This window comes from Schistocerca gregaria, chromosome X (genome assembly GCF_023897955.1).
Source record: "Schistocerca gregaria isolate iqSchGreg1 chromosome X, iqSchGreg1.2, whole genome shotgun sequence".
NCBI lineage: Eukaryota > Metazoa > Arthropoda > Insecta > Orthoptera > Acrididae > Schistocerca > Schistocerca gregaria.
In genome coordinates this window covers 590,436,916-590,455,840 of record NC_064931.1, presented here as the reverse complement: position 1 = coordinate 590,455,840, position 18,925 = coordinate 590,436,916, and the positions used below count along the sequence as shown (strand labels likewise).

Here is an 18,925-nt window from a genome sequence, read left to right as displayed (position 1 = left end):
ATCGAGACAGTAATCACTTCGTGTAGATTAGGACCAATGTGTACAAATTCAAATGGTTTATAATCTTGGTTAATAAGAAAGTATTTATTATATTTGGCACGGCATCCTTATTCACAAGCTAAACAGTGTTGGATTCCCAAGTGCATTGTATATTTCAAGACCCCAAATCTCAATATAGAGCATTTAGGGAAAACTGTCTGCATTACCTGTTGTTGGAAATTGGAAATTTGTGGTAAGGTCTTATGGGACGAAACTGCGGAGGTCACCGGTCCGTAAGCTTACGCACTACTTAATCTAACTTACGTTAAGGATAACACACACAACCATGCCCGAGGGAGGACTCGAACCTCCGACGGGGTCAGACGCTCAGACCATGAGAAGACCCCCTAGACGCGCTGCTACCCCGTGCGGCTTACCTGTTGTTACGACAATAAGGTCACAAGGAAGTACTTCGGGGACTTCTACTGTTTATATTATGTATTAATAACCTTCCAGCCTACACAGAAATCGATGATGGTCCTGGCACATTAATGCAGTGAGCAGACAGCACTCAGGCCTCTCGAGCATTGCTTGAAGCAGTGGCGTGCTAGAACCAACAGTGCTGGGGGCTCCTGTGTACGTGCAAACTAAAACGACTACACAATGATATCATTACTCACATTCAGCGTCTCGAGTTGCAGTTGGACTGAACCTCATTTGGGAGGGAGGAGATGATCACAAGTTACCAAGAATCGGCGTCAGACTCAAAAAAGGTTCCATAATACTTAAAAGGCAAAATAAGGATGCATAAGTTGATGTATCTGACACACATTAGGCTAATGATGTCTACAACTCGCATTTCAGGACACCCAGCGACAGCATGTCTGAACTATTTGCTGGTCAAACAGAAAAAAAATCCTTCACCGTTTGACGATCTAAATTTGTGCTCTTCAAGTTACCACAGGATGCACAGCGAAGGGATAAATGATGTACAAGAATCATTTTCATCCTTCCTGCCTCATGCGTGGATGTGACAGGGGAAGTATAGCCGTTACCATCTGTATTCGCCAGAATTTCTCTAATTTTGACCTCTTGATCCTCACGCGAGGTATAAGCTGTAGGCAGCAATATATTTTTTTAATTATCAATGTTGACTCTCAGAAGATTTAGAGTATGGCTCTACGTGTTAAACTGCGTTTTTTTTTTTTTTTTTTTTTTTTTTTTTTTTTGGCGTATCCCATTGTAGGTGGTTGAGCATTTCTGTGAAACTGTCATTCTTACCAAACAAACCCGTAACTAATCACACATCTATTATTTTAATTTTCTGTTTGTTTCCCGTTGGAAAAGGACTCAGACATACTTGCTATACACAAGAACTGTTCCAACGAGGGTTTCCCAGTTATCATCTTCGTTGCTGAATTACGCTTTCTTCAGATTCTTGCGATACGTCTGTCTGACATTTCTCTTCTCCACTGCTAGATTTATGTGGCTGTTCCACGTTAAATCACTTGAAATAGATAATCCTAGATGTTTGACAGTTCTGATAATTCCAGTGATTGATGTACGATCGTGTAAGCGAGCGACAGCGAACCGTTTCGTCTACTCACGAGGCGTGTTTTTTTTTTAAGTAAAAGCCGTTTTGAAATTAAAAAAAGACTTGCTAAGATATCTCAATAATTTTATTTTTACATGAAAGCCTGTACCTTAATCTACTTTTCTGCATAATTTCCGTCAACATTGAGGCACTTGTCATAACGTTGTACCAGTTTTTGAATACCCTCCTCATAGAAGACTGCCGCCTGACTTGTTAACCACTGCATCACCACTGTTGACTTCATCATCGTCTTGAAGACGCCGACCGCCCAGGTGTTTCTTCAAGTGCAGGAACAGATGGTAGTCACTGGGCGCAAGACCGGGGCTGTATGGAGGACGATCTTGAGTTTCCCATCGAAAAGATGCGAGGAGATCTTCGGTCTGATTCACCACGTGCGGACGGGCATTGTCTTGCGGCAAAACGATGCCCTTGCTCAACTTCCATGGACTGTTGCTTTGATTCTGGTGTGACGTAGGCCACCCATGTTTCATCGCCCGTAATAATTTTGCTTAAGAAATCATCACCGTCGTTGTGGTAACGCTCAAGGAAAGTCAATGCACTGTCTAAACGTTTGGTTTTGTGCACATCCGTCAACATTTTTGGTACCTAACGTGTGCACAATTTTCGGTAATACAAGTGCTCGGACACAATGCCATGCAAAACACTACGAGAAACATTAGGAAAGTCATCCCGCAAGGAGGAAATCGTAAAGCGTCTGTTTTCTCTCACCTCATTGTCCACTTCCTGCACCAAACTGTCATTAACGACCGAAGGACGCCCACTCCGTTGTTCATCATGCACATTTGTGCGGCCATCTTTAAATGCTCTCACCCACTTTCTTACCATTCCATCACTCATAATGTTTCCTCCGTAAACTGCACAGATCTCATGATGAATATCGATCGTTTTTAGACCTTTAACACTAAGAAATCTTATAATAGCCCGTACTTCACAGTCGGCGGGACTCACGATTATCGGAGGCATATTAAACACTCAGTACACAACGTAAACAAGGAAGTAATCAGACTGTAATGGCGTCAGTGCGTAGATTAAGGTACAGGCTTTAACGTAAAAATAAAATTATTGATATATCTTAGCACGTCGTTTCTTAATTTCAAAACGGTACTTACTTAAAAAACACGCCTTGTATATGCTTAACAGCACACTTATTTATGTCGAGGATCCGCTGCCAAACTTCGCACTAGGAATTAACCGTCTTCAAGTGTCCTACATATTATCAAATCTTCCTACACATATGACCTCCCAATATAGATACCACTGCAATGTTTGCAAACAGTCCTAGAGAGCTATTAATGTTATCTATCAGGCCGTTTGCAGTAACGATGCTATCACACTCCCATGATGTACACTAAACGATACTTTCGCTCTTACCGTGTATCCTCTAAAAGAACGACGTAATGGGTTCTCTTAGCGAGGAAACATTCAGTCCATTCTGATACCTGTTCCGATATTCCGTAAGAACTTATTTTGTTCACTGGCCTACAGTACAGAAATGTATCGAAGGCTTTTCCGGAAGTATACACAGCGTCATACTCGGCTCCGCTATCTACAGCCTGCTGGATCTCGTAAGCGAATAGAGCATCCTGAGTTTTACACCATCGGTGCCTTCGGAATCCATATTAACCATCTGTAACTTTGTCGCAAACACAGAGTCGAGCGAATGAACTTTCGCCATGAATGAGACACTGGACTCATATTCGGGAGGAGAGGAGTTCATATCCCATGCGACCATCGTCATTTATATTTTCCGTGGTTTCCGTAAATCACTTAATGGCGAATGATGGGGTAGCTTTTTGAACAAGACCACAGTAGAGGCCGGCCGGAGTGGCCGAGCGGTTCTAGGCGCTTCAGTCTGGAACTGCGCGACCGCTACGGTCGCAGGTTCGAATCCTGCCTCTGGCATGGATGTGTGTGATGTCCTTAGGTTAATAAGGTTTAAGTAGTTCTAAGTTCTAAGGGACTGATGACCTCAGAAGTTAAGTCCCATAGTGCTCAGAGCCATTTGAACCATTTGTTGAACCACAGTATATTTGATTCTCCATCCTTTACTGTTCCAAATTTTTGATTCCTTTTTAGTAATCTAGACGTCAAGTTCTAAAATCTCTTTCTATGAGCAGAAATACTTTAGCACTCTGTTCTATGTTGAACAGTACACGTAATCTAATTGCTTATAAGTACTGACAACTGATATTGCAACTTTAGCTTGGATATATCGGTACTGTGTCGTGGTTTATCCGTAATGAGCATGAAGAATGCATTAGCCCGCTTTATTTTGTAGTTAATAGGAGCGACGAGCTGCAACCTGATGATCATACTGTGTTACTGAATGGACATTGCTTAGTTCAATGGCAGATCCAATCTCATCTGTTATGTATTCATTGTCTATTAAAAACACCTGAAGTGATTGTCCTGCAACCAGACATCATTATATCGAGCATAATAAATAAAATTTCTGTTAGAAGGTGTACAGTTTGCATGCGAAGCGGCCTTCGTAAAAAAGATATCGATCTTGTCCATTGCATGCACCCTGTTTAATATCCTGGCCACGTGAGGATGCAAAACTGGAAATAGTGTCCTAGACGGGGAGCATGAGCAACAAGTTTCTCGCGGAGGCAAGAGATATCCGGTTGGTATCGAGGCTGCGCCTATCGCAGATCTCACGACAGTGGCGTAACGCGGCCCACAGCTAACACACTTTACTATTGTTTTTATCTCAGCTGCGTATTCATCACTCACAAATTGTGCACCATACGGTAGTTGGACCTAGGATTTGATTCTGGATTCATACTGGATTTTGTTTACTGATGGTGTAGGTGACGGACTTGGTGCTGTTATATGGTTCTTCGTAGCTTACGATCCATACAGTCTAGTGTTCTGCCTTCGGCGAACTGCACTGTGGCGGAATGGGTGGCGGATATTGGTTCATCGCCCTCTGTAACACTTCTTTGTGAGTGAATGTGCTGACTTCTCTGTCAGAAGACCCCGTTTTCAGATATTTCACGAAGTGATCAGTGATTTAACCAGACCAAATGAAGTATTATAAATTCTTACTCAGTACCATCTATTCACATAACAGATGAAAAATTTTATCAGCAAAATTAGGCTACTGAGGAAGAGGTACATCATGTTTAAACTAACCACTTCGGAAGCCAACTGATTACTGCACACTGAAGCGAAACCTCTCGCGATAGGTTCCACTCAATTACATCAGCAGACCTAAATTACTACCATACAAATAATCGTTAATAATTACAGTTTGGCATATAGGGCCTCTGGATCCGATGAATTACGAAATCTATTAAATTCTTGAAGAACACAGTCCCTTTCAACAATATCTGAGTTAGCACGTCAAAGCGAACACAACTGAATCATATTCCACTCATCATAGTCGTGAATGGAGTTAACATTTACACACTAGTAAATAGTTCTCTATCTAGAAATTAACCCAAGATCTGCTGTTAAAAAATCAATGAAGTAATAGTAAAAAATATTTTATGACCTACTAAGGAAATATATCAAACAAAAAGATTTTAGATATCATCGTTACAATCTTTTATTTTTTCATAGCTTCTAAATTGTACTTAGGCCTGCAGGATGAACCAAAGAAGAATTAAATCGAAATTTTGAACAAATGAAGTGTTTAAATTAAAATTTAAAGAAATAATGAAAGCATTACCTGTCTACTTGGCTTCTGCAACGCGATTCCCAGGGCGATTGTAGAGGCATGGCCCATGGATCCCACTGTCAAAAAATCCTTTTCGTGTCCTTGTTCTCTCGAAACTCGATATTCGAAGAGTTCTCTGGAAAGCATTCCTGTTGTGCTTACAATAATCGAATTATCCATTATTGTATCCACAATAATCTGCAGTGCCATTTCCCTTGTCATCGAGTACCTGGAAGAATACAGGAAAAACTTTGGTGTCTGCGAGTTGCATTGAAACAAAAGAAAACTATTTCTGGCCATTTAAGTTGTATTAAGCAAAATTTCCTTGCTGGAATAAATTTTGGAGGGAAACACTGTTGCTGTTTCATCTAATCCACCTCCGTGCAGATCGGTCACAGTGCAAGGTGATTGATCCGGGTTTAACTCAAGGGAGTGTCAGGGCTGGAATAGGGAGCACTCAGTTTCATGAGGCCAACTGAGAAACTGCATGTATGAAAAGCAGCGCATCAATTCAAAAATGGCTCTGAGCACTATGGGACTTAACAGCTGTGGTCATCAGTCCCCTAGAACTTAGAACTACTTAAACCTAACTAACCTACGGACAGCACACAACACCCAGCCATCACGAGGCAGAGAAAATCCCTGACCCGGAATCGAACTCGGGAACCCCGGAACCCGGGCGTGGGAAGCGAGAACGCTACCGCACGACCACGAGATGCGGGCGCGCATCAATTGTCTAGAAGTATCTAGAAGGCCGAAAGCGGCCAAGATCGAGATGTGCTAATCCCAGTCGCATCCAAATGACTCCATCCGGCTGGCTGTTCGGTTTCGCGTGGTCCCCTGGAACTAATCGTGGGCTACCTATCCTTAGCGTAAGTAAGTTTAAGTTAGACTGAGTAGTTCATAAGCTTAGGGACCGATGACCTCAGCAGTTTGGTCCCATAAGACCTTACCACAAAGAGAGCTTGACTGTATTTACATGCCCAGCTACGAGGTATTAATCTGGTCTTAAATAGTAAGTGGCTCCCTGCAGGAAACAGTCGCTGCAACTCGAAGAACCGTAGTTTTTAGGCGCTATGACGCACGCTACAGGGCCCGCATGTCTCGTTGGCCCTGTCCTAGGCGCTGACTCGGAAGGGCAGATCCAATTGCATGACCACCTCTCTCCCCTGATCTCACGCTTCTTGACCTTCTTTGTGTGTGTGTGTGTGTGTGTGTGTGTGTGTGTGTGTGTGTGTGTGACATATCAGGAGCCTTATGCACTTGGTGCCAGCTCCCGACGAAGAAGAATTTCTAGCCAGGATAATTGCAGCGTCTGATGGCGCTCGTGTGATGCCTGGTGTACATGGTATAGTGCACCAGAATTTTCTAATAGGATGTTACGCCTGTATTGAATATAGTGATCGCCATTTTGAACACATTCTGTAATTTAAACCATTGTTGAGTAAACAGTTAACTGTTTTCGCTGAAATTAAGGTGCAAATGCATTGATAGTCCTTATTGTCACTGACATTCAAAAGTTTTCACCTACTCACGATAACTTCCAAGACCATATGTCCCCTATTCCTAAGTTGTATTTCGACTGCTCTATCAGCTCCTTCAGTTTATGCGCAACCTATTGAATCACCCTGTATTCGATATGATTTTTAATATTTGTTACTCAAGTCATCTGGAAACAAGAGTCAACAGACCGGAAAGAAAAATCTATACGAAAGTGGGTTTACCATTTATAAATTTCCTAATTATCGTTCTAGTTCTACTGTAATAGTGGAATCTCCCTTGTCGATACAGTATATGCTCAAAATGATCATTTTAGGATTGAATGCAATCATGCAGTCGTCGTCTTGTAGAATAACACAGTCGTTGTAGTGAAATAACCGAAAATTTCTGGGAATGAATATTTCCTAACAGACCCGTATAACGTACGCAGCTTCGTTCCTGTGTTAATACATTGCTAGACCCTAGTCTGGAAGGCATATATTTTTAGAAATATTTGAAGAAACTGCTTGTTTAGAATTCGTTTCAATCCCTGAGATGCTTCGTCAGGGCATAGAATATGGTCGAAAACGAAAGTGACAAGCACCTTACATTTTTGAAATATGTCATTCTCAGATACCCATATAAGTAATTAATAACCAAAATATCTGTGTTACGCAGAGAAAAATATTTGGTAATACTTGTGGAGGACAGTTATTATAAATGAAAGTATACCTGCAGATGCAAATATAATGACTATCGTCTAGGCGAGGCAGAGGGCTCTGCCAACGTCAAAGAAGTAAGAATAGGGAAGATAAACGTTAACGCGTTGTTTGACTATGTGATGTGATTAAGAAATACCAACAACGAGTCGTGTACAGAATTTATAGAGAAAAGCCGAAGATGAAACTATGAAGCACACAGAAATGGTACTTAAAAATTCAAGATCGGAAATAAATCAAGACGACATGTACTCTCCTGCCGTACATAATTTCATGTTTGTTTTCATATCCCACTCTCCGCAGGTATTAGCAAATATGGACAGTTGGGTAGACAAACAGTAACGACCTTTGGTGACTATGTAGTGTTTTCTGGTAACAAATGTTAATAATCTTCCATTCTTACTTGTGAATTTGTGGCAACAGAACAATTCAGCCCCACGTTGCGAACGGAACAAAATTTCTGTATCCGTGAACAAGTATTGTAAGTGTACATTTACAATTCTGTTGTTTCACATAAAGTGAAATCATACTAGGTCTATAACAGTTACCAATATAGGCGTTCGCCAGCACAAAGATGTGAGTACAAACAAATTCCAAAATTTGAATATTTAGAAGTCCAAATACACTCCTGGAAATGGAAAAAAGAACACATTGACACCGGTGTGTCAGACCCACCATACTTGCTCCGGACACTGCGAGAGGGCTGTACAAGCAATGATCACACGCACGGCACAGCGAACACAGCAGGAACCGCGGTGTTGGCCGTCGAATGGCGCTAGCTGCGCAGCATTTGTGCACCGCCGCCGTCAGTGTCAGCCAGTTTGCCGTGGCATACGGAGCTCCATCGCACTCTTTAACACTGGTAGCATGCCGCGACAGCGTGGACGTGAACCGTATGTACAGTTGACGGACATTGAGCGAGGGCGTATAGTGGGCATGCGCGAGGCCGGGTGGATATACCGCCGAATTGCTCAACACGTGGGGCGTGAGGTCTCCACAGTACATCGATGTTGTCGCCAGTGGTCGGCGGAAGGTGCACGTGCCCGTCGACCTGGGACCGGACCGCAGCGACGCACGGATGCACGCCAAGACCGTAGGATCCTACGCAGTGCCGTAGGGGACCGCACCGCCACTTCCCAGCAAATTAGGGACACTGTTGCTCCTGGGGTATCGGCGAGGACCATTCGCAACCGTCTCCATGAAGCTGGGCTACGGTCCCGCACACCGTTAGGCCGTCTTCCGCTCACGCCCCAACATCGTGCAGCCCGCCTCCAGTGGTGTCGCGACAGGCGTGAATGGAGGGACGAATGGAGACGTGTCGTCTTCAGCGATGAGAGTCGCTTCTGCCTTGGTGCCAATGATGGTCGTATGCGTGTTTGGCGCCGTGCAGGTGAGCGCCACAATCAGGACTGCACACGACCGAGGCACACAGGGCCAACACCCGGCATCATGGTGTGGGGAGCGATCTCCTACACTGGCCGTACACCTCTGGTGATCGTCGAGGGGACACTGAATAGTGCACGGTACATCCAAACCGTCATCGAACCCATCGTTCTACCATTCCTAGACCGGCAAGGGAACTTGCTGTTCCAACAGGACAATGCACGTCCGCATGTATCCCGTGCCACCCAACGTGCTCTAGAAGGTGTAAGTCAACTACCCTGGCCAGCAAGCTCTCCGGATCTGTCCCCCATTGAGCATGTTTGGGACTGGATGAAGCGTCGTCTCACGCGGTCTGCACGTCCAGCACGAACGCTGGTCTATCTGAGGCGCCAGGTGGAAATGGCATGGCAAGCCGTTCCACAGGACTACATCTAGCATCTCTACGATCGTCTCCATGGGAGAATAGCAGCCTGCATTGCTGCGAAAGGTGGATATACACTGTACTAGTGCCGACATTGTGCATGCTCTGTTGCCTGTGTCTATGTGCCTGTGGTTCTGTCAGTGTGATCATGTGATGTATCTGACCCCAGGAATGTGTCAATAAAGTTTCCCCTTCCTGGGACAATGAATTCACGGTGTTCTTATTTCAATTTCCAGGAGTGTACATTCCTTACTCACTGCATGTAACACTAACCGGAGCTACGGGAAATGAAGATGAATACTTTTCCTTCTTACTCTTCTCTCGTCTGCTTCGATATCTTGTCAGTGAAACTAAATGTTATTCGACGTTGTACTGTATTAAATATTTCTCCCTTACTTTCTTTATATCTCTCTTTTTATATGTCGAAACGGATTTTAATTTCCGAACGTACGTGATTTTTTAAAGTTTTAAATGTTTCTAGCTTCTACAATTCTGTGTACTGTCTCGTAAATGCTGCGTCTCTACTAATTTGTCATGGTATAAAAGCATAACTCACATGCTCCAAAAACATAAATTTTCACAAATGACTAAAAACGTGTGTTACATGCGTCGTGCGCATGTCCCATATATTGACATCAGTATGTGCAAGAACAGTGGCTATAAATCATTATGTACATTTCTGATTATGTTTGATTATTGAGAAATTATAATTATTTAAGGTTATATTATGGATCATGTGAGTTTTGTTAATGAGCTATGGAAGATGAAAGTTTTGTCAATATCCATTTTGGATCTTGTGAGTTTTGGTACTGAGCTGTTTGGACGATGTTGCTTTCGCGGAAACTATCGTATTGCGACTCGATATGCAACACTTTTTGGTTCCGAGTGCAAGCCACTTTCTCTTCTACAGTGTATATATAATATTACATTCCGATGTTAATCGTGATACATACCAATTATTCATCTTTTATGGACTTTACTTTGTTAGTTTACAAAAGATATTCTCTAGTTTGGAATACCGATTGCAATTTCATAAAAGAAATGTCTACCGTGCACATTTCTTCAGTTTAATGATCAAAGGAATTTACAAATTTTCCATTCATGAGAACTAATTATTGATCACAAAGAAAAGTAGAATATTATAATCAGGAAAATAATTCAAACTTGTTAAGCATTCTTTGAGAAGAAAGAAACTATCAGATACCAAAAGAAGATAAGCTACTAAAATAAAACTGAAGATTTGAAGGAGATTCACTTCTAAAACTGAAAATAATCTTACTCTTCTATGTCTTCATCACAACATTAAGTTCCTCTTGAATCATGTCACACATACACTCATGATCAGTTTGATCCGACGTATTCTCATCAATGACATGCTTATAGAACTTGAGCTCCTCAATTTCTCTCCAGTTTCCCCATAATGTGCAGTCAGAAGTTTTTCAACATCCCTCCTTTTCTCTAAAGAGATTGAATTCTTTGGATGGATGAGTTCGGGATGTGTAAGTGCCTTTACTCCAGATTTAAACACAGATATAAACACTCCAGAGTCATTTCTGTACGTTTGTTCACCACGCACAAGAATTTTTATTTCCCACTCCTCGCTTTATGTAGATGACCTTACATTTTGAAATTGAAAAATGCCATGATCCTGGATTTCGTAATGCAATTTTCACACAATTCTTGAAGTTGGCAACACTAGAGTCTCTTGCTACCAATTTCAATGTTGACTGACTCGAAATTATCTCATACACTTGTTCAGGCTCTACTATTACTTCCATTGTTTTCATTTTCCTTTCTGCATTTCCAAACACACGGTCTGGAGGAATGTAACTATGACCGGTGACTGAAAAAAATCATTTCATTTCCATCAATATGTGGCGGAGACTTTACGGAAAGCCAAAACATACACATCGCAACCAAAGTAGAATTCTTATTTTGTGCAGCAACACACCCATCACATACCAATCGAATTTGTTTGTAATGGGACGTGTCTAGGGAGTTTAATGTATCAAACACACATGAGGCTATAGTGTTTGAATCTCGACTGAATTCATTTTCTGTCCAACAATAAGAAGTGACAGTGGAACGGTTTAACTCAGATTTACTGCGACCTTTAACAATGGTAAAATACTGGACATAAATTTGTCTGCTATAATAGCATGAATGATCTGGAACTTTGGGCAATGGAATATTCTCCTCACAATCAAATGAAAGAATTAACGTTAAACATCTTTGTCCTTCGGGGTGTTAAAAAATGCCATATTCTTTAACTTGTGAACCCTTTTTTCAGTAATTAATTGAGTTTTCTTGTTAGGGTCTCTCTCATGTTTTAACTTTTCAACTAGGCTTAAGCATGTAGAACACACATCAGTTCTCAGTGTACCAAAGCCTACGTTGTATTTTGTGTTAAAGATGTACCTGAAGTAAGATACCTTCACAGGGATGTTTTCGGGGTTGGAAGAATAAATTTTCCATAACATTTTACAGTTCATATTCGCAGGCAGATGCCGTCTTTCTGTTCGTCCTCTACAGTAATGTGTCTCTACATACTTTAGACTATTGATAAACTTCATGACACAGTCTCTCATATTCTGCAGCCCTCCTGAAGCCACCTCTCCGGTCGTGTACAAAACCTTGCTGATGAAACTGTTTAGTAATATTATTTATTCTGAATCGTGACACTCCCAATACATTTATAAAGGTTGACATGCAAACTGGAACTTTATTTTCCTGTGTGCTTCGTATAAAATATTTCGTCGTTCTAAGCAGCTGCGACTATTGGTTTTGACTTGATTTGTCTTTTCTAGGTCTACGTCTGATGACGTTGTGAATTTCCACATACCTTAATATGAACTGATTCTGATAATATCTTTCCGGTGTTTTATAAAACAAATCATGAAAGTTTTTAATATCGTTCATAGAAAGTGAACAGCAATTAAATGCTCCTCCACGGTGTTGACATGTTGGATACTGGGGCAGCACTGAAGATTTGTACCTATAATGATACAACAAACTAAACTGTGAGGTTCTGTTTATTTTTCAAAAATGGACTTGAAATATTGAATTTGCGATTCCTCACTGTTAATCTCCAAAGAATGGTCCTATACATTCTTGCGTAGAGGAACAAATCAAGCCAATAACAAGAACCAGTTTAATTTGAAAACAATGAAGAAAACAGGATATTCTAACCTCATTCATTTGACTTCCTGACTTTTCCACATTTCTGGATGCTGTGAACGTTTCCTTGGCCTTCCTCTTTCTCCAACGGGTGAAACGTTTTCTTCCATGATTTGTGCTTCAAATCAGTTTTATTCCAACCACTATATTAAATTATATTCCCCAAAATATCTGAACAGAACAGAAAACACACTCCACTGGCATCAATATTTACTACTACACAAGAAAATGGCGCCAAGTGAGCTAATCGCTGATTTGTGAAGATGAGGTACGGAACAAAACTCACAAGATCCCGCGGATAATGAGACTTTTGAAACCAACCATGAAGTTTAACACTGGTTTTCTCAAGGATCTTGTGCCAAATGTGAATAACTGTTACGTGAATTATGTTCTATGTATAAAGCTATATGAGAATATGTCGCCATCTCAATTTTCGTTATTTTGGAGCATGTCAGTTATGACTCTAACATTAATCTATCATGGTGGTTACACTAATGACAGTTCCGGTTCAAGCTTGTTATCATGAGGTGTTATGTGAGCATTCGAAACAAAAAGTTAATTGTTGGTTACTGTTAAATGAAATATAACTGAAAAATGAATGGCTATCAAAAACAACGGAACTGGTTTCAGGGAGGCAGTAAACATTATGTGAGATATTAATCATATGAAGTTATATGTTACAGAGACACACAGGGTGCTACAAGAAGGTACGGCAAAACTTTCAGGAAACATTCCTCACACACAAATAAAGAAAAGATGTTATGTGGACATGTGTCCGGAAACGCTTAATTTCCATGTTAGAGCTCATTTTAGTTTCGTCAGTATGTACTGTACTTCCTCGATTCACCGCCAGTTGGTCCAATTGAAGGAAGGTAATGTTGCAATTGTGCAATCACGTCATCAACACAGATTTTCTGTGAACGTTTGGGCAGGCATTGTTGGCGATGTCTTGATTGGGCCCTATGTTCTTCCACCTACGCTCAATGGAGCACGTTATCATGATTTCATATGCGATACTCTACCTGTGCTGCTAGAACATGTGGTTCATGCACGATGGAGCTCCTGCACATTTCAGTCGAAGTGTTCGTACGCTTCTCAACAACAGATTCGGTGACCGAGGGATTGGTAGAGGCGGACCAATTGCAAGGCCTCCACGCTCTCCTGACCTCAACCCTCTTCACTTTCATTTATGGGGGCATTTGAAAGCTCTTGTCTACGCAACCCCGGTAGCAAATGTAGAGACTCTTCGTGCTCGTATTGTGGACGGCTGTGATACAATACGCCATTCTCCAGGGCTGCATCAGCGCATCAGGAATTCCACGCGACGGAGGGTGGATGCATGTATCCTCGCTAACGGAGGACATTTTGAACATTTCCTGTAACAAAGTGTTTGAAGTCACGCTGGTACGTTCTGTTGCTGTGTGTTTCCATTCCATGATTAATGTGATTTGAAGAGAAGTAATAAAATGAGCTCTAACATGGAAAGTAAGCGTTTCCGGACACATGTCCACATAACATATTTTCTTTCTTTGTGTGTGAGGAATGTTTCCTGAAAGTTTGGCCGTACCTTTTTGTAACACCCTGTATAAAATCTCAAATCTATCTATGATAACGAATACAGGCCTGTATCTATGATAAGGTATACAGACCTGTATTCGTTATCATAGATAAAGTTGAGACTTAATATGTCCCTGGAAGATATAATTTCATTTGATTAATGTATGACCTACGTCTGGGGTACAGGTAGGATTATCCTCATTTCGTTCAGTTCTAAGGTGCTATTCTAATGTTGGAGATTCTGTGCCTCATACCCTTGGGTACAAATTTTAATTCATTATCACAACGTGAGACTATGCGACAATTAGGATGACGTATTTCAGAGTTCAACGACTGATATGTGGTCTACGATATGAAATTTTTAGTCTTATTATCTCCAATGAGCAAGTGTCATCCCTGCTGTACCCTGAATTAAGAAGGATACGAATAGATATACATACATAGACCTACTCATGGACAGTACACTCTGGAAAATAGTTTTCGCAATTAATAAAAAGCTACGTTTTCGGTACTGTGTGATTTCACCTAATACCAATGTTCACTTAATACTGCAAAGACGACGCACTTGTTAGCGAATCAAAAATAAATAAATAAATACGATAGTAGCACTAAAATGGCTTGTGAAGTATTCTTTCCTGTGATGTATTTATAAAGAGAAAAGTGATTGAGAGTTAATGTTAACGACCTGTCCACAGCGAGGTTATTAGAAACGAGGTTCAGTTGGAGAAACATGCAAGCAGTCACGTACGCTCTCGCACACACAAAATACATACCTTGATGGCGTTATCTGTAGTTTACAAGGAAGAAATGTCTGCCTCCTGACGAGTAAAGCGTAAGGGCAACTGTTCGCTTCCATATACCGCTTGGCTTTATTCAAAGTTCTTTTAGCTCCCTCGATGTAATCGGGTAGTGTAGTGTATTCAATACCCACAGCCTCTGTAAAACATGATGAAGTAGCAAATAATTTCTTGTTACAGATGTCTATATGTTTATCTAATTATATAGTTGATGATGACCAAATAAACATTTATAAAAATTTGACCTCTATCGACAATTTCGTGTTTACAGAAGACTATATGTCTGCTAGTATCCAAATACGCAACGAGATACTTTCAGCGAATTCACAGAATTATTTATTACATTTGATAATTATGCTTTGCTGTGCTCGTGTATTTGTCACATACCTGCGACTAATCCAGAGAATATCCAGCATAATGCTTTTCTCCTAAAGAACTGTGTGGGATTTTCCTTATGGAAGACTTTCTTAGATCCCTTTCTGCATCACGGAGTAACATCTCCACGATTACGTTATGTGTGAATGCATCAGATCTGTGGGAAGTTTTCTGTTAAACAACCCTAAAATTCTAAGTCGCGTCCTACGTCGAGAAGGAAGTTACGGTTGTCTCTACTTACCTAGTATCCTTGGTGTTATGTGTCCCTGCAGCAAATGCTGTGGCTCATCGCGCTTCCCAGGTTCACCACGCCAACCGATAAGCAGCAACATTGGTATGGAATACACTTCTCCAGATGCTAGAGATACTAGTGGGTTCACAGTATTGCCGAGTCCAGAGTTCTGTTGGAACAGGCAAGATGTGTATTGTGCTATTAGTTTACAAGGTATTGCTGTAGGAAACAAGTGCCGTAGAACATGACATGCATTATCTGACCATACTCATAAGGCACTGGAAGCAGATTTAATTCTTCATCTTTTCCAGCCGTTTATGAAGTCCATAAGTGTACTTGATGGCAACAATTTTGACAGTTGACGAAATATTGTGTGTCTGGCATAACAGTCTAGCAATTCTCCTGAGAACTTATCCCAAATATTAGGATTCGATTATACAGTATATACACTATGTGATCAAAAGTACCCGGACACCACCAAAAACATACGTTTTTCATATTAGGTGCATTGTCCTGCCACCTACTGCCAGGTATTCCATATGAGCGGTCTCAGTAGTCATTAGACATCGTGAGAGAACAGAATGGGGCGCTCCTCGGAACTCACGGATTTAAAACGTGGCAGGTGATTGGGTGTCGCTTGCGTTATACGCATGTACGCGAGAGTTCCACACTCCTAAACATCCCTATGTCCACTGTTTCCGATGTGATAGTGAAGTGGAAACGTGAAGAGACACGTACAGAACAAAAGCGTACAGGCCAGCCTCGTCTGTCGAGTGACAGAGACCGCCTACAGTTGAAGAGGGTCGTAATGTGTAATAGGCAGATATCTATCCAGATCATCACAGAGGAATTCCAAACTGCATCAGCATCCACTGCAAGAACTAGGACAGTTAGGCGGGAGGGAGAAAACTTGGGTTTCATGGTCGAGCAGCTGGTCATAAGCCACACATCACGACGGTAAATGCCTAATGACGCCTCCCTTCGTGTAAATAGCGCAAACATTGGACGATTGAACAGTGGAAAAACGTTGTGTGGAGTGACGAATCACGGTACCTAATGTGGTGATCCGATGGGAGGGTGTGGGAACGGCGAATGCCCGCTGAATGTCATATGCCAGCGTGTGCAGTGCTAACAGTAAAATTCGGATGCGGTGGTGTTATGGTGTGATCGTGTTTTTCATGGAGATGTTGTTTTGCGAGGCACTATCACAGCACTGGCCTACACTGATGTTTTAACCACCTTCCTGCTTCCCACTGTCAAAGAGCAATTGGGGGATGGCGACTGCATCTTTGAACACGATCGAGCAACTGTTCATAACGCACGGCCTGTGGCGGAGTGGTTACACGACAATAACATCTCTGTTATGGACTGGCCTGCACAAAGTCCTGACCTGAACCCTATAGAACACCTTCGGGATATCTTGGAACGTCGATTTCGTGCCAGGCCTCACCGACCGACATCGATACCTCTCCTCAGTGCAGCACTTCCTAAAGAATGGGCTGCCATTCCCCAAGAAACCTTCCATCATCTGATTGAGCATATGCCTAAAGGCTGGGGGTGGGCCAATACCATATTGAATTCCAGCATTACCAGTGGAGGGCGCCACGAACTTGTAACTCATTTTCAGCCAGGTGTCCGGATACATTTGATCACATAGTGTACAATTAACTGTCTAAGAATTTCTAACTATCCCGTATGCGTATGGGAGAGGACTTCGCCCATAAATATTTGTCTGCTTATTCATTAGCGTGAAATGGTACATCACATTATTATCTAGTTTACCGTGACTCGCAATGAGAATTTAGTAACGTAAGTAGAGGAACATTTCCTTTATCAGAATCTACGGCAGTAAAATATTTATCGTTCTTAGCTAGCAAATGCTTAGAAAGAAACATGTAGAGGGTGCTAGTTAGTCCCGTTGTACTCATCTGGTTAAGTAATTTTACAGTTACGATCATTTTTTGGGATAAACTCTAATTATTTTTACTTCTAATTTTATTGAGCTCTTTCCCTTCCATCCTAAAGTAGGTTGTATTACACATATTGAGTTCCAGAAGTTATGTGATAGAGACTGTTTCAGACCTGAAATAATCTACAGATAATTATACACTGAGGTGACAAAAGTCATGGGATACCCTCAAATATCGTGCCGGAACTCCTTTTGCCCAGCTTAGTGCAGCACGTGGCATGGACTCAACAAGTTATTGAAAGTTCCCTGCAGAAATACTGAGCCATACTGTCTCTGTATTATTTCCAGTGCAGGATTTTGTGCACGAAGTGAACTCTCGACTATGTCCCATAAATGTTCGACGAGATTCATTTCGGATCATGTGGATGGCCAAATCATTCGCCAGAATTGTCCAGAATGTTCTTCAAACCAATGGCGAACACCTGTAGCCTGACGACATGGCGCACTGTCATCCACAAAATTTTTGCCGTTGTTTGGGAACATGAAGTCCATGAACGGCTGTGAATAGTTTCCAGGTAGTCGAACATAACCATTTCCAGTCAGTGATCGGTTCAGGTGGACCAGAGAACTCCGTCCATTCCATGTAAACCAGCCCACACCATTATGGAACCACCACCAGCATGCATGATGTCTTCTTGACAACTTAGATCCATGGCCTCGTGGGATCTGCTCCACACTCGAACCCCACCATCACCTCTTACCGACTGAAATCGGGATTCATCTGACTAGAACACGGTTTTCCAATCGTCTAGAGTCCATCCGACATGGTCAAGAGCCAAGGAGAGGCGCTGCAGACGATGTGCTGTTAGCAAAGGCACTCGTGTCGATTGTCAGTTGCTCTAGCCCGTTAACGCCAGATTTCACCGCACTGTCGTAACGGATGCCTTCGTCGTACGAGCCACATTGACTTCTGTGTTTATTTCATGCAGTGTTTCTTGTCTGTTAGCACTGACAACTCTATACAAACGCCGTTGCTCTCGGTCGTTAAGTGAAGGCCGTCGGCCACTGCATTGTCCGTGGTGACAAGTAATACCTGAAATTTAGTATTCTCGGCACACTATTGCCACTGTGGATCGCGGAATATTGAATTTTCTAACGATTTCTGAAACGGAATGTCCCATGTGTCTAGCTTCAACTACCATTCCGTGTTCTGTTAATTCCTGGCTTGCGGCCATAATCACGTCGGAAACTTTTCACATGAATTACCTGAGTGCAAATGACATTTACCCCAATGCATTGCCCTTTTATACCTTGTTTATGCCATACTACCGCCATCTGTATATTTTCATATCGTTATCCAATGACTTCTCACCTCAGTGTACTTTCGAATCTTAGAATACTAAACTTTAATACACAAAGATACTGAAAACAAAATTATATGTTACAATAATATGCTCCTAGTGAGTCAACATTTGTACTGGCAGCTGCGTAAAACGTTAGGCTGATTATTTTATTGAAGTTTTGCCAATGGAAACGAACAATTGCTAGCTTTTATATCTCTGCATAAATGCTTCATTCTTAATTTCTTTGCTTGTCTGTGTGCTCATGAGAGCTCGGC

The 18,925-nt window shown here is 41.8% G+C and overlaps 1 protein-coding gene across 3 annotated transcripts in view; it reads right to left on the bottom strand.

Annotated features, from left to right (window-relative positions):
• Positions 1-18,925, bottom strand: part of LOC126298672 (phosphonopyruvate decarboxylase-like) — a 103,289-nt gene that overhangs the window by 40,219 nt on the left and 44,145 nt on the right. For all 3 annotated transcript variants that reach the window (XM_049990102.1, XM_049990104.1, XM_049990103.1), the window contains exons 5-7: positions 15,408-15,567; positions 14,768-14,930; positions 5,271-5,487 (exon numbers count right to left, since the gene is read on the bottom strand). In XM_049990102.1, the coding sequence (XP_049846059.1) occupies positions 5,271-5,487; positions 14,768-14,930; positions 15,408-15,567 (540 nt within the window). The remainder of the gene's footprint in view (positions 1-5,270; positions 5,488-14,767; positions 14,931-15,407; positions 15,568-18,925) is intronic.